Source organism: Caretta caretta, chromosome 12 (assembly GCF_965140235.1).
Source record: "Caretta caretta isolate rCarCar2 chromosome 12, rCarCar1.hap1, whole genome shotgun sequence".
NCBI lineage: Eukaryota > Metazoa > Chordata > Testudines > Cheloniidae > Caretta > Caretta caretta.
In genome coordinates this window covers 2,371,416-2,394,724 of record NC_134217.1, presented here as the reverse complement: position 1 = coordinate 2,394,724, position 23,309 = coordinate 2,371,416, and the positions used below count along the sequence as shown (strand labels likewise).

The following is a 23,309-nucleotide window of genomic DNA, read 5'->3' as shown; positions in this document are numbered from 1 at the left end:
GCTCTCAGTACTTCCTTTCTGCTCCTAGCAACAAACTTGTCTTACATTCCCACAGCACCTTCCATCACACAGGATCACCAAAGCACTTTGCAAAGGATGTACCGCTCAAGAATTACTGAGCACGAAATGCCGCCAGCTCTGGGGCAGAAGGGGGCAACCCAAAGGCACTGGGGAAGGCAAGAAGAGTTTGGATGGGGTCTGCTCCGAGCCCTCAGCTGTGTGTTAGTTTTGGCTCCAGGAAGACCCAGGACTGGAACAGCAAGGGTGCTAAGAGCCAGGATGGGGGCGTCTCAGTGCAGTTCCTGATGGACAGGCGCCCACAGCACACCACGGCCTCGTGCCAGCCGCTTTGCTGCCTGTCACGGAGAGGCAAGGGGCTGATTCATTAGAATGCAGACGAGTCAGAGGCTGCCCAACAGGAGCAGAGTTATAATCAGTGCAGTGACGTGGCACTCCTGTGTAGGAGCGAGGTAGAAGGGGGCACTGCCCATGCTCTGTGAAGGCACACAGGATGGCCAGTGCCAGGGCTGTTGATCAGGCCCCTTTCACCAGCAAGGACATCACTTCTGGGCCGGGGGAGTTAATATGAATCTGGGCTGTTTATTAACCAAACTCTTAAGACCATTTCGTGCTGCTGAGAGTTCCAGAGGCAGCCACCCAGTGCCAGAGGGAAGGCTGGGCAGAGCAGGCTGACCTCAGGGAAAACACACCTCCTTTGGATACCAGTGTAGTGTGGCCAAATGCGGCAAGCAAATCCTCAGGCCGAACTCCCTGCGCTTAGTGAAGACTAAGGGCCTCCCCCTGGCCTGACTGGGTTTACAGCCCTTTGCTCCAGAGTGGTTCTCTGACTGCAGCACAGATGAGGGCAAGGATCCCGGGCTCCGTGTTTTCAGTGGGTTTAGTAGCTGCACTGACATCCCCAAAGCCCTCAGTCCTGTTTATCCACCGAGAGCCCTGGCAGCATCAGGGAGCACTGCCCATGCCGTTCAGCCAGCACGCCTCAGCCCCGCCCAGAGCAGACAGCTCCGGAGCACAGGTCAGTCTTTAAACCACATCCAACTCCTTGCTGGGATGGCTGACGAGGCGGGCAGTTAGTGCCATTGTGGCAGAGGTCTGTGTAAGGTGGACTGAGAACTGAGATCCACCAACTAATTTCACACAGGTCAACAACACCGCCCCCCCCGCACCCTCCAGCCTCTCCGATCACCATGCCCACCATACCTGAGGAGGAAATGGTCTTCAGGGTGAGGCCTCTCCTGCAACAGTCAAACACCACAGATCCCAGGGTCAGGTTCCAGACATCTTCCCTGGCCAGCACATGACAGAAAACCTTACAAAGCTCATGCAGTGCCCCCCGGCCCAACAGGGAAACCAGAGCCAGGGGGAGTGCCCCAAGACTGAGCCCCTGTGGGAATCAGAGCCAGTCCCTGGCCTCTCTCCCTCTGAGCAATTTCACTCTGGCAGGCTCACTATACCAATTTGCTACAAGCAAAGCAGTGCACTTCGAGGAGATGGGCCTTTCCAGGAATGCACTAGCCCTACTCTTCCGGGTGCGATTCTTGCACTGAGACACAGGGGAGCTAACCCTATTGTTTCAGCCCAACTCCCTCCTCGGGGATATGAAGCAGGGAGCATGCTGCTCTTCAGCAACAAACCCCAAACAGGAGGTGAGCAGTGGAAGTTGTAAGGCATGGTCTCAGCAGAGCAGGAGCTGCCTTCCTGCGCCCTAAGGGAGCCATTCACAAGCAAGGCAATGGTCCCTCTACCCTTCCGAGCCACTGCTCACTCAGGAGGAATACATGGCCAGTAGGGGAAGTTTCCTCACGCCCTGAAGCACGAGGGCTCACACCTTAACATTTCATCCCAACTATGAACACGCTCAGCGATGAAAACCAGCTTTTTTTTGGTGACTCCTGCCAAGCTCAATCACAGCCTGTAACACAGGAGTCCCACACACTGGAAGCTGTGTAAACATGCACTTCCTTTCACTAGTCAGCACTACCCATGCCCTGATCTAGCACAGATCTCGGCAAGTCGGGAAAATGGCGCCATAACTGGGCCATGTACTCACTGCCACAGTTCCTTTATCTTCTGGAGGATCGAGGGCTCCTGATTACTGGAACAACAAAGAGTCTTGATTACCGGTGCAGCAGCCTACCCCACACGCCCACACAAGGCACTGCCCTCGCTATAGCAAGCAGCGCTATTTCCTTGAAGGCTTCATCTCCCCCTTCCCTCATCCCCTCCCCAAAAGAGCAGATGAGCTAGAACACATGGGATGGTCATAAAGACAACCACATCTAACTTGCACAGTATCTCCCTCTGGCAGACTGGCTCATATCAGTGCAGTTCCTCCAAGGGTGATGTGATTAAAGCCAGGGGGAGAACAGCAGTTTAGAGCTGCAGAGAGCCCCCAGGGAAAAACAGGGACACGGAGCATATAAGGGGTTTAGAGAACCATCACACAGGGGGCTAGTGAAAGCCTCAATGACTGACTACATGCCTTCAACCTCTGCAGTGCCCAAGCAGCTGGGCCAGAGAAGTACTAAGGGGTTCTGCAGGGAGCGCAGAATGGCCAGCCCTGCAGGTTCAAAGCCCATGAGTCAGACACCCCAAAAAGGGTTAGAACACCTGGCCTGTGAGGAAAGGTTAAAACAACTAGGCATCTTTAGCCTGGAGAAAAGACTGAGTGAGGCCCTCATTACAGTCTTCATGATGTTAAGGAGTGTTATAAAGAGGATGGTGATCAATTGCTCTCCATGCCCAGTGAAGTGATGGGCTTAATCTGCAGCCAGGGAGATGTAGGTTAGATATTAGAAAAACTTTCTAAGTCTCAGGGTAGTTAAATTCTGCAATATGCCCAAGGGAGGTTGTGCAATCCCTGTCGCTGGAGGTTTAAGAACAGGTTGGACTAGGTTTGCTTGGTCCTGCCTCAGGGCAGGGGGCTGGCCTAGGTGATCCCCTTGAAGTCCCTTCCAGCCTGTTTCTATGATTCTATAAAATTAGCCCCAAAATCATGAGTTTTAAGATTCAATTGTGATTTTTAGTCTGTCTTCTAAATTCTGCCCTCTGTGCGCACCCCACTGTGTGCGAGCGCTCCACCCTATGGCCAACTCTCTCAAATAGCGAATGAGGCGGTTTTAGCCTCTTGGGCGGGAGCTCGCAATAGAGAACCCAACTGAGATCAGAGCCCCGTTGGGCTGGGCACTGTACAGCCACAGAGTAAGACTCAGCGCCTGCCCTGAAGAGCTAACAAGCTACGGACCGGCCCATCACATATTGCTAGCGGGTACATAAATCATAATGTTCTGGAGTTCAAAGCCAGAGGGGAGCATCTTCTAGTCCCATCTCCTCTCTAGCATAGGCCACCGAAACACTCAGCCACTTGCACAGGAAATCCAACAACCATAATTCCATCGAAGTATTACAGTCATCAGGAGATTAAACTACTGGGGGCCACAGGCAGAGAACAGGATGGACCTAGGTGAATCAATATCTGAGGCCCCGGCAGCGGCAGGAGATTGATTAAGTGAGATATGACCAGATGATCTCCACTTCTCATGCTGCAGAGGAAGTTAAAAAGACCGCAGCCCAAGTCTGACTCCAAGTATTTGAGGGACGCAAGGGGACACTAGGCATTCAGGTGGAGATCCCCAAAAGGTATTTAGGTGCCTAACTCCCATTGAAATAAATGGATGTTCGGTGCCTAAAAACACTTTGAGAACCTGGCCCTAGGATTCTAAGTTTCTATTTCCAGCTCAGAGAACATTGTGGTGAGAGAGCCCAGCCCAGCGCCACTGCTCATTCTGTGAGGAATGGACCTGGGATCGCTGGATGTAAAAATAAGAGGCTCACCCACTTGACCTGAAGGACCACATCTCTTAGCATGGAAGTAGTAGTAGACTCAGACCTCTGTACATGGTCTACTTGCTAAAGGGTGACCCATCCCTGTACTGTCACATCCCATCCCTCACTGGAGAAGTTCCTTATGGAAGGTTGTGTGGCAAAGTGGTTGAAACTTAACTCCGCTCTGTTAGAGACTTGGGCTCTATGCCCCGCTCTGCCTAAAGTGATCTTCTGCAAGCATGTAGCTTATCTGTGAAAATGGTGAATGATAGTTACTCCTTTCAAGACCATAGCAAAGGCACAAAAATATCATCCCTGGAAGAGCTAGGAGTTTGAGCATGCAGTTTAGCAAACCTGCCATCCAGCCAGAGCCTTGTCTGGGAAGAGTTTCTCATATATTTATTTTGCTTTCCAAAAAGCATATGATGGGTGAAGCTTTTCACAGCATCTGCAGCCAGGGCCTCAATTCCATGACCCACCATAAATTTGCAAGAAATGGCCATGCCGTGAGCTGCATGGAGACTGAGTGAGGTGCGCTGCCGCAGGGCCTCTGAGGGGTAAAGAGGCAGATGGGATCCCAGACCCACCAACTCTATGCAGTTCCCACACAGAGGGTGGTTTTCTGTCTCTGTGACAGGCCTGCAGGGAAGAACCCTGCTCTCCAGGGAAATCCCCAGCTATCAGCTGCTCTCCCCCATTCCCTGTCTCCTGCAGGCAGGAGAAGAAGAGAGTCAATCCGAGCTGCTGGATATGCTGCGAACAACCTGATCCCTCAGCACAAGCAAGAGGCCGAACCTCTTCCCCTGTAAGCAGATGGCTGGTGCACCCCTGCAGCTCTCACCCCAGTGCAACGAGAGCTGCGCTACCCCTCTGGGGTGTGTGTGTGTGTGTGTGTGTGTGTGTGTGTGTGTGTGTGTGTGTGTGTGTGTGTGTGTGTGTGTGTGTGTGTGTGTGTGTGTGTGTGTGTGTGTGTAGAAGCTGGCTGCTGCTAACCCCACAAGCTCCTAGAGGTGGGGGGGGTGATAAAATTAGAAGTTGGAGGGTGCGATACTAGGGTCTTTCTGGCATCAACCCCGTGCACAACCATGCAACACACAGGCCAGTTGATGCACTGTTTGCAATCTCTTGGCTTTGCCTTGGGGGTGTGGGATCCCCCTGGGGTCCCCATCCTCAGCTGCAAACTCAGCGAGGGGGGAAGTGCACGCTGGCAGGTGCCGCACAAGCAGAGGGCCTTACCAGTTCAGCGCCTCCATCCTCTGCCTCTGCAAGGGCAACACGATGAACTGATGGACGGACAGGTAGAACTCGCACTCCTCCTGGAAAGGACGGACAGGCAGTGTCAGGCGTGGGGTGCACAGCAAAGCCACCTGCTCCCCCCGGCACTGGCTCTGGGCTCCTCCTCAGCCCCCCCCGGGCACTGGAGGGTAGGAGCCTAGGGAGCAATGGGAGTGTCTCCACCAGGCCCCTCAGCAAATGAGGGGTACGCGAAGGGTGGGGGGCCGTGGCCGCTGCAGGTCACAGGCTGGAGCGAGCAGGAGAGGGGGCCCTCTCGCCTCAGTCCTCTCTGGGGCTCCCCCTCGCTATGCGGGATAACAGCCTGCCCCCAGTGGATGGCCGTCCCACAGCCCCGGCCCAGCCGCCCCCGGCCTGGTTGCCAGGGCGCCTGATGGCACAGAGACCTCTAGTGGCTGAACAACATACCGAAAGCTAGCACCCCCCGCCCCGTATCTGAATAGCGTGCCACAAAGACAAACCCCAGTGCCGGAATAACGTACGGCAAGCTAACACACACCAGTGTCTAAACAGCATATGCACACGCACACATCTAGCGTCTGAATACATGTACCACAACCAACCACACACCCCTGACACTAGTGGCTGAATAATACACTGCAAGCAAACACATCCACGCACCCCTTCCCTCCCCTCGGCTCTAGCTGGGGCATCCACAAACCTCCCCGCTGTGTTATTTGGAGCGTGAAAGGCTTGGGCTGCTCAGGCTCAAGTCACAAACCTCTGAGCACGGGGGAGACAGGCCAAGGAGTGCCTAGAAAGCTCTTGGGCAACTGCTGCAAAGGATTCTGGGAAAGCTCCTGGGCTGCAAGTGCAGGAGCAGAGGACAAGCAGTCACCTCATCATGGGACGGGCATTATGACACAGTCACCAAGGAACTGAGGGTGTAATGGGATTGGGAGTGCCTGCTTCCTCCAGCCACCACATCCTCCCTCCCCTCACAAACCCCATTTTCTGAGGGGCAGTTCTCCAGAGCCTGGCACTGCCCCTACCTATTGGGGGAGGGTTAGCTCAGTGGTTTAAGCATTGGCCTGCTAAAGCCAGGGTTGTGAGTTCAATCCTTGAGGGGGCCATTTAGGGATTTGGGGCAAAAATTGGGGATTGGTCCTGCTTTGAGCAGGGGGTTGGACTAGATGACCTCCTGAGGTCCCTTCCAACCCTGATATTCTATGATTCTATGATACCCTAAGTCACTGGACCCTTGCCTTTCATCCCCACAAGTAAGGCATGGGTATGCATGGGGAGCTTGGAGTCAGGCTCCTGTGACACCAGGACGCAGACCTCTCCAGAGATCTCAACCCTCCCAGGTACCCAGTCCCTCAGGTCTGGAATGCACAAAAAGTTTCCGTAAAACAGATGAAGGACCCCCCCCCCAATCCCCAACATGCCATGCCCCACCTGCCGATCCCCCATGTGACCTGCCCCATCCTGTCCCCCACCCCCACGCCATCCCCCCACATTCCGTGCCCCATCCCCCACGTTCCATACCTTATCCCACCACATCCATAATGATCTATGCCGTCTCCTCATTCCAAATGTTCTCTGATACTCACTGGTTCTTTCCCACATCCATCCATAATGTAACACACTCATGGGCCGCCACTGTCTCTCCACATCCCATCGAGGCCCGCTCCATATCAGACATGCTGCGTTGCCATGCCCTCCACCCCCCTCACCCTTCCCAGGACATTCTGTGCCCAGGTGGCACCCCAGAACAGTCTACGTGAGGAAGCCCCTACTCCCATCCAGAACGGTCAGCAACTGGGGGCTGCACTCCCATCTCCATCCCATGCCCTCCAGAATATTCCATACCAGGTGGTGCATCCACAACAAACTGTCCCCATGCCTACGCCCGGGGCATAGGAGGGCCTCATTTGCATCCCGGCATGTCAGCAGAGGCTGTTTTGCATAAGAGATGTTTGACAGGCCCCAGGGACCCATAGCAGACGTGGCCCTCTGGGCAGCAAAGAAGACATCTGGGGAGCAAAGACCCAGACCAGGAGCAGGCGTGGGCCTGAAGATCTGGAGGCAGCCTGGGGAGAGGCAACGCAGGGCTGCAGTGCCAGGCGCCGACCACACATAAGGAAGAGGGGTAGGGTGTAGGACTGGAGGCACCATGAGAGGTGAGTCCCGGCTGAAAGGCAGAGCCAGAGTGACAGCAGTGTGGTGCTGAGCCAGGCCCAAGGAAGGGCCTGCTGCTGAAGGACACGGAGCTGGGGAGGGTTGTATTCCCTTGGGAAGGTGGGGGACCCTTCAGGAGGAAGACACTCAGGGGGTGGGGTGGGGGGGAGCTCTCCACAGTACCTCAGCCATCAGCTCAGTGAGCCTCACAAGGCTGGCTGCCCAGAGCAAGCTGGAAGAGGAGGCCCAGCAGGCGATGAAATATCAGGAGGCTGCTTGCCTGCATGTCGAGAGAGCGGTGGCCATTGTTGACCACACAGCTAGGAGCTGGTTCCCTAGCGAAGGAGCACCAGGAGACAATGACCTTCAGGAGAGGTCATACTGGGAAGGCCCACACCATCCGCCTGCCCACGCAGGGGCTGCATTGGAGGCACTAGTTCTGGAGCTCCATCTAGTGCTCCTAGGCAAAAAGAGTCATGGCTTAAGGCACCAGCTCCGCTCTCTAGCCCGGGGTGGCCAACCTGAGCCTGAAGAGGAGCCAGGATTTACCAATGTACATTGCCAAAGAGCCATTGTCAGCAGCCACCAATCCGCTCCCAGCGCCTCCCACCCACCGGCAGCCCCGCCGATCAACACCTCCCAATCAGCTGTTTTGTGGTGTGCAGGAGGCTCAGTGGAAGAGGGGGGAGGAGCGAGCGCGTGGCAGCCTCAGGGAAGGGGGCGGGAAGGGGTGGAATGGTGGTAGGGCCTGTGGCAGAGCCAGGAGTTGAACAGTGAGCCCCGCACAGGCACATTGGAAAGTTGACGTCTGTCGCTCCAGCCCAGGAGTCGGTGTCTATACAAGGAGCCACATATTAACTTCTGAAGAGCTGCATGTGGCTCCGGAGCCACAGGTAGGCCACCCCTCTTCTAGCCCAAAGCAAGGGTTCAGCCTTGTAAACATGGCTGGAGACCCTGGCAGGCAGCAGCTACTGGGGGTCACTCAACGTGTTGCTTGAGCAGAATGAGTTTACATGTGCACCATCCATCTCTGCTGTGAACATGGGGTGAACCAGAGGCTGTGTGTGGATGTGTGGAGAGGCTCATGTTCCCTCCCTTGAGGATCCAGATTCCATTCCTTTCCCAGATAGCTCAATTCCCCTCCTCAAGATCCCCTTCTTCCCCCAAGCATTCTCCTCCTCACTATTTTGCTATCAGGTCTATGACACCCTGGCACCCCAGTGCGTTCCTTAGGAACTGGGAGGTGCCTTAGCTTTGCCTTCCCATAGAATCATAGAATATCAGGGTTGGAAGGGACCTCAGGAGGTCATCTAGTCCCACCCCCGGCTCAAAGAAGGACTGATCCCCGACTAAATCATCCCAGCCAGGGCTTTGTCAAGCCTGACCTTAAAAACTTCTAGGGAAGGAGATTCCACCACCTCCCTAGGTAACGCATTCCAGTGTTTCACTACCCTCCTAGTGAAAAAGTTTTTCCTAATATCCAACCTAAACCTCCCCCAGTGCAACTTGAGACCATTACTCCTTGTTCTGTCATCTGCTACCACTGAAAACCATCCTAGAGCCATCCTCTTTGGAACCCCCTTTCAGGTAGTTGAAAGCAGCTATCAAATCCCCCCTCATTCTTCTCTTCTGAAGACTAAACATCCCCAGTTCCCTCAGCCTCTCCTCATAAGTCATGTGTTCCAGTCCCCTAATCATTTTTGTTGCCCTCCGCTGGACTCTCTCCAATTTTTCCACATCCTTCTTGTAGTGTAGGGCCCAAAACTGGACACAGTACTCCAGATGAGGCCTCACCAATGTCGAATAGAGGGGAACGATCACATCCCTCGATCTGCTGGCAAATGCCCCTACTTATACATCCCAAAATGCCATTGGCCTTCTTGGCAACAAGGGCACACTGTTGACTCATATCCAACTTCTCGTCCACTGTAACCCCTAGGTCCTTTTCTGCAGAACTGCTGTCGAGCCATTCGGTCCCTAGTCTGTAGCGGTGCATTGGATTCTTCCGTCCTAAGTGCAGGACTCTGCACTTGTCCTTGTTGAACCTCATCAGATTTCTTTTGGCCCAATCCTCCAATTTGTCTAGGGCCCTCTGTATCCTATCCCTACCCTCCAGCGTATCCACCACTCCTCCCAGTTTAGTGTCATCTGCAAACTTGCTGAGAGTGCAATCCACACCATCCTCCAGATCATTTATGAAGATATTGAACAAAACCGGCCCCAGGACCGACCCCTGGGACACTCCACTTGATACCAGCTGCCAACTAGACATGGAGCCATTGATCACTACCCGTTGAGCCCGACAACCTAGCCAGCTTTCTATCCACCTTATAGTCCATTCATCCAGCCCATACTTCTTTAACTTGCTGGCAAGAATACTGTGGGAGTCCGTGTCTAAAGCTTTGCTAAAGTCAAGGAACAACACGTCCACCGCTTTCCCTTCATCCACAGAGCCAGTTATCTCGTCATAGAAGGCAATTAGATTAGTCAGGCATGACTTGCCCTTGGTGAATCCATGCTGACTGTTCCTGATCACTTTCCTCTCCTCTAAGTGCTTCAGAATTGATTCCTTGAGGACCTGCTCCATGATTTTTCCAGGGACTGAGGTGAGGCTGACTGGCCTGTAGTTCCCAGGATCCTCCTTCTTCCCTTTTTTAAAGATGGGCACTGCATTAGCCTTTTTCCAGTCATCTGGGACCTCCCCCGATCGCCATGAGTTTTCAAAGATAATGGCCAATGGCTCTGCAATCACATCCGCTAACTCCTTTAGCGCTCTCGGATGCAGCGCATCCAGCCCCATGGACTTGTGCTCGTCCAGCTTTTCTAAATAGTCCCGAACCACTTCTTTCTCCACGGGGGGCTGGTCACCTCCTCCCCATGCTGTGCTGCCCAGTGCAGTAGTCTGGGAGCTGACCTTGTTCGTGAAGACAGAGGCAAAAAAAGCATGGAGTACATTAGCTTTTTCCACATCCTCTGTCACTAGGTTGCCTCCCTCCTTCAGTAAGGGGCCCACACTTTCCTTGACTTTCTTCTTGTTGCCAACATACCTGAAGAAACCCTTCTTGTTACTCTTGACATCTCTCGCTAGCTGCAACTCCACGTGTGATTTGGCCTTCCTGATTTCACTCCTGCAAGGGCTGGCTAAAGATCCTGTGTGTGTAGTGCTGCAGTTGAGTGTATCCCTACTTGCATGCACGCTGGAGGGGGCTTGAGAGCTTGTCACAGCAGTACAATGTAAAGTGAGCCCAGGCTGGTGGGTCAGGTGGGCTCAATGGTACCCTATTCCAGGCGGCACCCCGGAGGGAACCCATCACAATGTTGTAATATTTACTGAACACCTCAGCCACACAACAAAGCGAGTTAAATGGTTTCTAGCTGCACAAGGGGAGCTACGCCCAGCTTACGTTTGATTCTGGACCCTTGATGAGGGCAGCTGCCTGTTCAACACAAGGCATCTCAACGGGATCCAAGAGCATTAGAATATCCAGAGAGCAGGGCAGAGCGTCAGCCCTAGAATATGACCCTCATCACTTTGCTCAGCTGATGGATCCCATGGCTGCTGAGATAGACAGAGCCTTACCGCTTTGATCTCCTCCTGGAAGCACACCATGTATTTCTGCAAGATGATAATCCTGCCAATGATGTTGGAGAACCCGGACTGCAGTTGAACACTAGAAAACAGAGCAGCAAAACAAGTTTTTGAGTGACAAATGGTCTCAAACATGCATGACCAGTCAGGTGATGGCCTGCGAGAGGACTCGAACCGCTGCTCCAACTCAGTGGCGCTGTTAGAAATCGGCCTGTTGGGCGACCATCGAACAAAGCGATCCCAAGCGCAGCACCACAGTGCTTAGAGCTGCGTGGCCTGCATGCTATTCGCGACTCTGCTACTGACAACAGGCATGGCATTCTTCCCATCTGTAAAATGGGGCATTATAATACGTACCCACCTTTGATGGGGAAGCTGAGGCAGACAGGTTAAGTAACTTGGCTCAAGGCCGTGGCATGACTCCATGGTGGAGCCAGGATTAAAATGTGCATGTTCCAGTCCCATGTTTGGAACAGGAGGCTTTGCTCCCAAGAGTTTTCTAACAGTCACTGCTGCAGAGCTCAGCCTGGTGCATGCCTGAAAAGAGGGAGGCTGAGCAGTGATTCATCGGCAGCAACAGAGTCGGGACACAGAACTGGCAGGCACTGACTGATGATGCGAGAGGCAGAATCCTGCAGTAGATGAGCTGCTTTATATCAGCAAGGGATGAATTGCTGCCTGCATGACTGAGGAGTTCAGGCTAAGCCACAGTGGCAGCCTCAAGTCTGACCCTAACACAAACCTGTGGTTTGCCCCAGTGCTGTTAGCTAATGTCCAGCACACAGATGCACTTATATAGCCAGGCAACACCCAGTGTCACAGGAGCAATCATCCTTCGTGCTTACATAAAGCTTTTCCTGCCTTGCTCTCAAACCCCTTTACCAAGGCTGGTAGTATCCTCATTTTACAGATGAGGAGATGAAGGTTTGGAGGGGAAGTAACCTGCCCCAGGACACAGAGAGACAGGGACAGAATTGGAACCAGAACTCAAATCTTGCACTCAAATGTCTAGCGACTGGCTGCTGCTGCCTCCCTGCGAGGAGATTGCAGGGAAGGCGGGACTGGGAGACAGAGATGCCAGTGGGAGACTCCATCAACTGTGAGAAAGGGAACTACGGGGGAAACCCTATTGGAAGACAGCAAGGGACACTCCAGCGGAGCCTCAGAAGCACCACTAGCTCTGATGAGTGTATTTCGGACTAAGGCTTCTAACAGGAGGCTCATAAATGTTCACTTAATTCCACCTACGCTCACAGAGATCTTCTGCTGGCTGGGGAAGCGAGTATTTCTGGCATGAACACCCAGTTCTCCAAGCGAGGAGGAACCCCTGGCTTGGAAAATGATCATGAGGGGCAATGTCTGTCTCTGGAAGCGAGACACTGAGAACATCAGCAGGACGTTTGCTGCCATGTCTTCTCTTCCACCAGCAGACAGACATTTAGCTTAGAGCTAGTGGATAAGTAGAAAGGAAACATTGCAGAAATGGCAGAAGTGTTTTCCTTCCATTTTTTTTCCTAACGGTCCAATTCCCAAATTTTTCCACACACAAAAATTTTAATTCCGCCTTTGAAAATGAAATTGAAGAATGGGGCAACTTTCAAACCTTCTGCTGAGCAAAATGAACCCAGCTCCTTACACCTCATACCAGCTTGTAGCCAGCAGAGTCCCAAGGAGGGTTATAGACCAATATAATCCCTTTACCCACATTGGGGGTGGCACATACAGCAGCCCTACACAGACTGTTTAGGACAGGAAGTGAAGGACACCAGATCCAACTGAAACCGCAGAGGGAAGTTAGAGAGGCAGAATGGAACCCCCCGAAGTTACCATTAGCCTTGGTGTCCTAGCCAAACTTTGTGACTCCTGTGTAAAGTGCCACTGGACCTTTAACGATTCCAAACAAGCGGGACCTCAGTCGAAATCTCAACTCAAAGGCAACACAGTTTGCACCACAGCACCTCCAGGCATCGTGCTGGGAAAGTAGATAAGTTACTTCCAGCAGCACATGGGCTTTCCACATAGGCCTCCCACCCAGCTACTGATTTAGCCCAACCCAACTTTCATTGAAATCTGCTGAGAGCCTGGCCAGCAGCTGCAATGCAGTTACCCCAGCAGGGGTCGACAGACGAGGTGAAACCCACCATTCCGCCATCTGCATGGCTTCCAGGGAAACAACCACCCGGATGTAGTAGGACCCATCTGAGATGTGCAGGACGGCGGCACTGCCTTGGTCTGCAGCCTTCAAGTCACTCACAACCTATCGAGAGATTGGGGAGAAAACAAACATGGGCTTGACTCTTCCATCATCCCTGAGGAACAGAGCTAGTGTTCAACACCCCTCCCAGAAAGACAGCCAGGGCAGGGGATGCTGCAGACACTCGGGCCTCCTTTACGATCACTCACCATAGAATCATAGAATATCAGGGTTGGAAGGGACCTCAGGAGGTCATCTAGTCCAACCCCCTGCTCAAAGCAGGACCAATCCCCAATTAAATCATCCCAGCCAGGGCTTTGTCAAGCCTGACCTTAAAAACTTTTAAGGAAGGAGATTCTACCACCTCCCTAGGTAACGCATTCCAGTGTTTCACCACCCTCCTAGTGAAAAAGTTTTTCCTAATATCCAACCTAAACCTCCCCCACTGCAACGTGAGACCATTACTCCTTGTCCTGTCCTCTTCTACCACTGAGAATAGTCTAGAACCATCCTCTCTGGAACCACCTCTCAGGTAGTTGAGAGCAGCTATCAAATCCCCCCTCATTCTTCTCTTCTGCAGACTAAACAATCCCAGTTCCCTCAGCCTCTCCTCATAAGTCATGTGTTCCAGACACCTAATCATTTTTGTTGCCCTTCGCTGGACTCTCTCCAATTTATCCACATCCTTCTTGTAGTGTGGGGCCCAAAACTGGACACAGTACTCCAGATGACGCCTCACCAATGCCGAATAGAGGGGGACGATCACGTCCCTCGATCTGCTCGCTATGCCCCTACTTATACATCCCAAAATGCCATTGGCCTTCTTGGCAACAAGGGCACACTGCTGACTCATATCCAGCTTCTCGTCCACTGTAACCCCTAGGTCCTTTTCCGCAGAACTGCTGCCTAGCCATTCGGTCCCTAGTCTGTAGCGGTTCATTGGGTTCTTCCGTCCTAAGTGCAGGACCCTGCACTTATCCTTATTGAACCTCATCAGATTTCTTTTGGCCCAATCCTCCAATTTGTCTAGGTCCCTCTGTATCCTATCCCTGCCCTCCAGCGTATCTACCACTCCTCCTAGTTTAGTATCATCCGCAAATTTGCTGAGAGTGCAATCCACACCATCCTCCAGATCATTTATGAAGGTATTGAACAAAACCGCCCCAGGACTGACCCCAGGGCACTCCATGAAGTCAGTGAATTAAATTCACCCTTGAAGTCACAGGAACTCTGCATCTGCCCATGCCTTCCCGTCAGGGAATCACACTTAGGAGGAGCAGCAGGTGGAAACAGCGGGGGTCATGTGAGTGCTACTCCATAGGCTGGGTAACAGCAGGAGCTTCCAGCAGGGAGGAGAGAGAACCAGGCGAGGGACAAAGGAGGGATGGCCCCACCACCCAGAGACTTGGAGAACGTTGGCAGCAGGAAGCCAGACAGGAGGGGGCCAGGGAAGGCTGTGGGCAGGAGCCCTGCAGGGAAGCAGAGTGAGACACAAGGCAGCCTTGGGGCAGGGCTGCTGCCCTGGCTCTAAGGAAGTTCGCGATGCTTTGCCATGGTCACATGACACAAACCCTACCCCCTGCAAGTCCCAGGTTGGGTCAGAAAGGCCCCTTGAGAGGAAGCAGCCAGAGCTGGGAAGTATTGCACGGAGGCCTGTACTCTAAACTGTCCAGGGTTACAAGGATCCAGCGAGGCCTGTTACATGAAATTGTTTATAAAAGTCAGCAAACGTTAAAGACTGCCAGACTGGGTTAGCATACACACAGAGGTCTGATACCGCAGGGACTGTGTTACGGTAATGACTGGTAAACGCAAGAACAGAATCGGAAATTAACAGACCAAAATTGGTATGTTGGAAAATAAACCTCACCAGTAGTCAAAGTAATGAGGGGATAGGCTATTGTGCACCACTCCCTTTTGGGGTCCCTAACAATAGGCTTTGGAGGGGATCAGAGCACCAAAGATGGCTAGACTGGAAGGAGCACGCTTTACCCTCCTGGCTGGGACCTTGGGATCTGCTATGACACCAATGGGCCTTCATCATCCTGGTCCTGAAAGGCATTCTGACCAGCCCGGGCCAGAGAGAGGGAACTGGCAAAGTCAGGCTCCAGCTAAACCCTGAACAGCACCTGGAATGGGAGACTTGGGTTTCTGTTCTCACCCCCACCCTTAAGTGTCTTTTTCCTTCCCATCTCTCACTTTTTCTATCTTCTGTCTAGAGTCAGGCTTAAACACCATTTTTTGCAACACTGCTCTGAGACTGCGACCAGAAAGGCAGCTGAAAGCAAGTCCTAAACAGACCGACATTGGTATGAGTTTGCCAGGTCTCAGTGTGGCTGATCAGACCACGTGCCGGGCCCATGTTTTTCCAACAATAAGGTTGCAAGTGAAAGTCAGCACCAAAGACAGAGCTGCATCTTCTATCTTTGCTGTTCTCGTCACCATCTTTTGTCTTGTTTTATCTTAAGGAAGCAAGACTGAACTTCCACCAAAACAGCTGCAGCTCATCTCAACTCATCTTTTTAATTTTTCCCAAAAAGGACACCTATCATCTTGAACATGATTTAAAAACTGTCAGGTCGTCTTCCCTATAAGAAACTTTCTACAGCTAAAGGGAAAGGGAGTAAGAGATACTGTTAAAATGAAAGCCTTACTTCATACACTCCTTTCTAAATGCGCTCGCTGTTTTTCCTTCTTTTTCTGTATCTTTAATAAAAGGTTTAAAACAATTTACTGGTTGTTGTTGTTGCCCTGGGACTAAGCAGGTGTCTGTGCTCAAAACCCCAAGCCATTCTTAATGTTTAGTGTCGGACAGTGACAGTCATGTTAATGCCTTTGACTTGCTGGGCTCATTTATTCCATCGAAATTAACACAGCAGAAGGAAGACTGGTTGTAGAGGAAAAGAGGGAGTGCAGAAGACAGGCAGGGGAATGGGGGTCCCATTCAGGAGAGGAAAGGAGGCTAATTCAGGACAGATGGCAAGAGGGAGCAGCTGACTGGCGCAAGTGAAGAAAAAGATGTTTGGAATTTCTAAGGCAGGCGGCAAACTCCCCTACAATCAGTTTGCATGAGAGCAGCTCAGGGGTGTACATAGGCAGGTGAAGGGGGGGTCACTCGAGCTGGGAAGGAAACAGTTTTTCATCCGACAAACAATTTTGAGATTACCACCCTTCAGTAATAATGACCACAGTGGAATTAAATTTAACATCCCTGTAGAGGGGAATATACCAAAGAAACCCACCACAGTTCACCCTTAACTTCAAAAAGGGGAACTACACACAAATGAGGAAGCTAATTAAATGGCAGTTAAAAGGTACAGTCACAGGAGTGAAATGCCTGCAAGCCGCATGGAGACAACATAATAGAGGCGCAAACTAAATGAACATCACAAATAAAGAAAACAAAAACAGCAAGACCACCAAAAGAAATGCCACCATGGCTAAACAACAGAATAAAAGAGGCAGTTAGAGACAAAAAGACATTGCTTAAAAATTGGAAGTTAAAGCCTACTGAGGAAAATAGAAAGGAGCATAAAATCTGGCAAGTCAAGTTTAAAAGTATAACTAGGCAGGCCAAAAAAAGAATTAAGAACAACTAGCAAGAGACACACACACACAAAAAGAGGAAAAAAATATTTAAGTACATCAGAAGCAGGAAGCTTGCCAAACAGTCAGTGGGGCCACTGGATGATCGAGATGCTAAAAGGAGCACTCAGGGAAAACAAGGCCATTGTGGAGAAATTAAATAAATTATTTTCATCTGAAGAGTATGGGACGGAGATTCCCACACCTGAGCCATTCTTTTGTGGTGACAAATCTAAGGGTATGTCTACACTACGAAATTAGGTCGATTTTTAGGAAGCGATTTTATACAGTCGGTTGTGTGTGTCCCCACTAAGCGCATTCAGTTGGCAGAGTGCGTCCACAGTACTGTGGCTAGCGTCGACTTTTGGAGTGTTGCACTGTAGGTAGCTATCCCACAGTTCCTGCAGTCTCCACTGCCCACTGGAATTCTGGGTTGAGCTCCCAATGCCTGCTGGGGCAAAAACATTGTCACAGGTGGTTTTGGGTACATGTCATCAGTTGCCCCTCCCTCCGTGAAAGCAATGGCAAACAATCGTTTCGCGCCTTTCTTCCGTGCAGATGCCATACTGCTGTCAGCAGATAGTGCAGTAGGACTGATAACCATCGTCATCCATTGCTTCCGCTGCAACTCTGCTCTCCTGGTGCCATGAATCCACCTTGCAGGTCCTCTCATCGTTCTGTATAAATATCTATTCTCGTGGCATCCATCATCATCCACCACTTCCACTGCAACTCTGCTCTCCTGCAGACGCCATGCCATGGCAAGCATGGAGCCCACTCAGCTCACCGCGGGTGTTGTGAGCATCGTAAACACCTCGTGCATTATCCTGACATATGTGCAAAACCTGCAAAAGCAGGCAAGGAGGCGACGGCAGCACAGTGACGAGAGTGATGAGGACATGGACACAGACTTCTCTCAAAGTAAGGGCCCTGGCAATTTGGACATCATGGGGCAGGTTCCTGTCGTGGAACGCCGATTCTGGCCCCGGGAAACAAGCACAGACTGGTGGGATCGCATAGTGTTGCGGGTCTGGGATGATTCCCAGTGGCTGCGAAACTTTCATATGCGTAAGGGCACTTTCATGGAACTTTGACTTGCTTTCCCCTGCCCTGAAGCGCAAGAATACCAAGATGAGAGCAGCCCTCACAGTTCACAAACGAGTGGCAATAGCCCTCTTGAAGCTTGCAAAGCCAGACAGCTACCGGTCAGTTGGGAATCAATTTGGAGTGGGCAAATCTACTGTGGAGGCTGCTGTGGGCCAAGTAGCCAACGCAATCACTGAGCTGCTGCTATCAAGAGTAGTGACTCTGGGAAACGTGCAGGTCATAGTGGTTGGCTTTCCTGCAATGGGGTTCCCTAACTGTGGTGTGGTGATAGACGGAACGCATATCCCTATCTTGGGACCGGACCACCTTGGCAGCCGGTACGTAAACCGCAAGGGGTACTTTTCAATGGTGCTGCAAGCACTGGTGGATCACAAGGGACGTTTCACAGACATCAATGTGGGATGGCCGGGAAAGGTACATGACGCTCGCATCTTCAGGAACTCTGGTCTGTTTGAACAGCTGCAGGAAGGAACTTACTTTCCAGACCAGAAAATTACCATTGGGGATGTTGAAATGCCAATAGTTATCCTTGGGGACCCAGCCTACCCCTTAATGCCATGGCTCATGAAGCTGTACACAGGAACCCTGGACAGTAGCAAGGAGCAGTTCAACTATAGGCTGAGCAAGTGCAGAATGGTGGTAGAATGTGCATTTGGACATTTAAAAGCACGCTGGCGCAGTTAACTGACTAGGTTAGACCTCAGCGAAACCAATATTCCCATTGTTATTGCTGCTTGCTGTGTGCTCCACAATATTGGTGAGAGTAAGGGGGAGATGTTTATGGTGGTGTGGGAGGTTGAGGCAAATCGCCTGGCAGCCGATTATGCACAGCCAGACACCAGGGCGATTAGAAGAGCACAGCTGGGTACCCTGCGCATCAGAGAAGCTTTGAAAACCAGTTTTCATGACTGGTCAGGCTATGGTGTGATAGTTCTGTTTGTTTCTCCTTGATGAAAACCCGCCCCCTTGGTTGACTCTACTTCCCTGTAAGCCAACTGACCTCCCTGCTTCGATCACTGCTTTCAGAGGCAATATAGTCATTATTGTTTCAAAATCACGCATTCTTTATTAATTCATCACACAAAGAGGGGGAAAACTCGCAAGGTAATCCGGGACGGGTGGGTGAGGAGGGAAGCACCGGGTGGGGTGGTGGATGAGGGAAGGACAAGGCCACACTACAGTTCAAAACTTACTGAATACCAGCCTTCTGTTGCTTGGGCAATCCTCTGGGGTGGAGTGGCTGGGTGCCCGTAGTCTCCCCACCTGCGTCCTTGGGTGTCTGGGTGAGGAGGATATGGAACTTGGGGAGGAGGGCAGGCAGTTATATAGGGGTTGCAGCAGCGGTCTGTGAATCATAGAATCATAGAATCATAGAATATAAGGGTTGGAAGGGACCCCAGAAGGTCATCTAGTCCAACCCCCTGCTCGAAGCAGGACCAATTCCCAGTTAAATCATCCCAGCCAGGGCTTTGTCAAGCCTGACCTTAAAAACCTCTAAGGAAGGAGATTCTACCACCTCCCTAGGTAACGCATTCCAGTGTTTCACCACCCTCATAGTGAAAAAGTTTTTCCTAATATCCAATCTAAACCTCCCCCACTGTAACTTGAGACCATTACTCCTCGTTCTGTCATCTGATACCATTGAGAACAGTCTAGAGCCATCCTCTTTGGAACCCCCTTTCAGGTAGTTGAAAACAGCTATCAAATCCCCCCTCATTCTTCTCTTCTGCAGGCTAAACAATCCCAGCTCCCTCAGCCTCTCCTCATAACTCATATGTTCCAGACCCCTAATCATTTTTGTTGCCCTTCGCTGGACTCTCTCCAATTTATCCACATCCTTCTTGAAGTGTGGGGCCCAAAACTGGACACAGTACTCCAGATGAGGCCTCACCAATGTCGAATAGAGGGGAACGATCACGTCCCTCGATCTGCTCGCTATGCCCCTACTTATACATCCCAAAATGCCATTGGCCTTCTTGGCAACAAGGGCACACTGCTGACTCATATCCAGCTTCTCGTCCACTGTCACCCCTTGGTCCTTTTCCGCAGAACTGCTGCCTAGCCATTCGGTCCCTAGTCTGTAGCTGTGCATTGGGTTCTTCCGTCCTAAGTGCAGGACCCTGCACTTATCCTTATTGAACCTCATCAGATTTCTTTTGGCCCAATCCTCCAATTTGTCTAGGTCCTTCTGTATCCTATCCCTCCCCTCCAGCGTATCTACCACTCCTCCCAGTTTAGTATCATCCGCAAATTTGCTGAGAGTGCAATCCACACCATCCTCCAGATCATTTATGAAGATATTGAACAAAACCGGCCCCAGGACCGACCCTTGGGGCACACCACTTGATACCGGCTGCCAACTAGACATGGAGCCATTGAGCTCCTGCTGTCTTTCCTGCAGCTCCACCAGATGCCTGAGCATGTCAGTTTGCTCCCGCATTAAGCTCAGCATTGCATCCTGCTTCCTCTCAGAGTGCTCCTCCCTCCTCTCATCGCATTCATTTAACACTTTCCTGGACTCTGCAATTGTTTGCCTCTACGCATTCTGCTGAGCTCTTTCAGTGTGGGAGGACTGCATGAGCTCTGAGAACAGGTCATCGCAAGTGTGTTTTTTTCGCCTTCTAATCTGCGCTAGCCTCTGGGATGGAGATGGTAGGAGAAGAGTAGAAACATTTGCAACTGTGGGAGGAAAAAAAGGGAGAGTAGTATTTAAAAAGATGCATTTGAGAGAACAAAGGGAAGACTATTTCACACTGAATCAAGCAATTAACATTACATAGCACATGTGCTTCACCGCCCCCCACCCATGGCTAGTATCAGGGAAGATCCCTCTCAACCAAACGCAAACAGCTCAGCATGAATGGGCCTCCCCCAACCACGTGCCAAAGGCTTTTAGAGTACCTCCAGGAGAGAATCATAGAATATCAGGGTTGGAAGGGACCTCAGAAGGACATCTAGTCCAACCCCCTGCTCAAAGCAGGACTAATCCCCAATTTTTGCCCCAGATCCCTAAATGGCCCCGTCAAGGATTGAACTCACAACCCTGAGTTTAGCAGGCTAATGCTCAAACCACTGAGCTATCCCTCCCCACCCTAATTTCCCTAGAGGATTTCCGCTCCATCCCCGGACATTTTAACAGACTTTTCCAGTAGCTATACTGGCTGCAAATGCATCTCAAATCTTCAGGGCAAATTAATCATTAAACACACTTGCTTTTAAACCCTGTATATTTAAAAAGGTACACTCACCAGAGGTGCCTTCTCCGGCTTCATGGTCTGGGAGCCCGTCTTGGGAGGGTATTGGCTCCAGGGTGATGAACAGTTCCTGGCTGCCGGGGAGAAGGGATTCCCCGCTTGCCTTCTGTGTGCTATCCTCAACTTCCTCCTCATCCAAAAAATCCTCATCCCTGTTGCATGAGACTCCCCCCTTGCAGGTGCCCACGGACAGTGATGGGGTAGTGGTAGGGGCCCCCCCCTAGAATTGCATGCAGCTCATTATAGAAGCAGCATATATGGGACTCTGACCCAGAGTGACCGTTTGCATCCTTTGTTCTTTGGTAGGCTTGCTTCAGCTCCTTAACTTTCATGCGACACTGCTGTGTGTCCCTGTTGTAGCCTCTGTCCGTTACGCCCTTGGAGATTTTGGCAAATATATTGGCATTTTGTCTTTTGGAATGGAGTTCTGCCTGCACGGATTCTTCTCCCCATACAGCGATCAGATCCAGTACCTCCCGTTCGGTCCATGCTGGAGCTCTTTTGCGATTCTGGGACTCCATGGTCACCTGTGCTGATGAGCTCTGCATGGTAACCCGTGCCGATCAGCTTGCCACGCTGGCCAAACAGGAAATGAAATTCAAAAGTCCCCGGGGCTTTTCCTGTCTACCTGGCCAGTGCATCTGAGCAGAGAGTGCTGTCCAGAGCGGTCACAATGGAGCACTGTGGGATAGCTCCTGGAGGCCAATACCATCGCATTGTGTCCACACTACCCGAAACTCGACCCAGTGAGGTCGATTTTAGTGCTAAACCCCTTGCCGGAGAGAAGTACAGAAATCAATTTTAAGAGCCCTTTAAGTCGACAAAACAGGCTTGGTCGTGTGGACGGGTGCAGGGTTAAATCAACCTAACGCTGTTAAATTCGACCTAAACTCGTAGTGTAGACCAGGGCTAAGAAACTGTCCAGAATGAGGTGTCAGAGGAGATTTTGGAACAAAACCATTAAACAAATAGTAGTAAGGGACCATGACCAGATGATATTCACCCAAGAGTTCCCAAAGAATTCAAATATAAAATTGTAGAACTACTAACTATGGTATGTAATCTGTTGCTTAAATAAGCCTCTGTACCTGATGACTGGAGGGTAGCTAATGTAATGCTGATTTCTTAAAAAAATCTTCAGAGGCAACCCTGGCAATTACAAGCTGCTTCGCGTAACTTCAATACCAGGCAAACTGGTTACAGTAAAGAACAGAATGACCAGACACAGAGATGAACAGCATATGCTGGGGAATAGTCAACATGGCTTTTGTGAAGGAAAATTATGTCTCGCAAATTGGTTAGAATGCTTTGAGGTATCAACACACAGGTGGACAAGGCTGATCTAGCCCAGCGCTTCTCAAGCTATCTGATGTGGGGGACCAGCCATTTGTTTTTCCAATGTGCACGCAGACCGACAGCCGATGGCTCTGGACAACCACTTTGAGTAGCACTGCTCTAGCGGATATAGTGTACTTGGACTTTCAGAACGCCTTTGACAAGGTCCCTCCCCAAAGGCTCGTAAGCAAAGTAAGCTGTCATGGGATCATAGAATATCAGGGTTGGAAGGGACCTCAGGAAGTCATCTAGTCCCTCCCCTTGCTCAAAGCAGGACCAATCCCCAACTAAATCATCCCAGCCAGGGCTTTGTCAAGCCTGACCTTAAAAACCTCTAACAAAGGAGATTCCACCACCTCCCTAGGTAACCCATTCCAGTGCTTCACCACCTTCCTAGTGGAAAAGTTTTTCCTAATATCCAACCTAAACCTCCTCCACTGCAACTTGAGACCATTACTCCTTATTCTGTCATCTGCTACCACTGAGAACAGTCTAGAGCCATCCTCTTTGGAACCCCTTCAGGTAGTTGAAAGCAGCTATCAAATCCCCCCTCATTCTTCTCTTCCGCAGACTAAACAATCCCAGTTCCCTCAGCCTCTCCTCATAAGTCATGTTTTCCAGTCCCCTAATCATTTTTGTTGCCCTCCGCTGGACTCTTTCCAATTTATCCACATCCTTCTTGTAGTGTAGGGCCCAAAACTGGACACAGTACTCCAGATGAGGCCTCACCAATGTTGAATAGAGGGGAACGATCACATCCCTCGATCTGCTGGCAATTGAACTCACAACCCTGGGTTTAGCAGGCCAATGCTCAAACCACTGAGCTATCCCCCCCCCCCAAGATACATAACTGCACTCAAAAACAAAACAATGTAAAACTTTGGAGCCTACAAGTCCACTCAGTCCTACTTCTTGTTCAGCCAATCACTAAGACAAACACATTTGATTACATTTACAGGAGATGCCGCTGCCTGCTCCTTATTTA

General features: G+C 51.2%; 1 protein-coding gene across 6 annotated transcripts in view; it reads right to left on the bottom strand.

Annotated features, from left to right (window-relative positions):
- The window catches only part of LOC125620562 (uncharacterized), a 49,748-nt gene that overhangs the window by 6,730 nt on the left and 19,709 nt on the right, over positions 1-23,309 (bottom strand). For 2 of the 6 annotated variants that reach the window (XM_048816430.2, XM_048816433.2), the window contains exons 4-8: positions 12,991-13,106; positions 10,841-10,931; positions 5,083-5,162; positions 2,072-2,116; positions 1,222-1,307 (exon numbers count right to left, since the gene is read on the bottom strand). In XM_048816430.2, the coding sequence (XP_048672387.1) occupies positions 1,222-1,307; positions 2,072-2,116; positions 5,083-5,162; positions 10,841-10,931; positions 12,991-13,106 (418 nt within the window). Of the gene's footprint in view, positions 1-1,221; positions 1,308-2,071; positions 2,117-5,082; positions 5,163-10,840; positions 10,932-12,990; positions 13,107-18,928; positions 19,081-23,309 lie in introns of all 6 variants that reach the window. The other 4 variants (XM_048816436.2, XM_048816432.2, XM_048816434.2 and 1 more) reach the window with 4 other exon arrangements.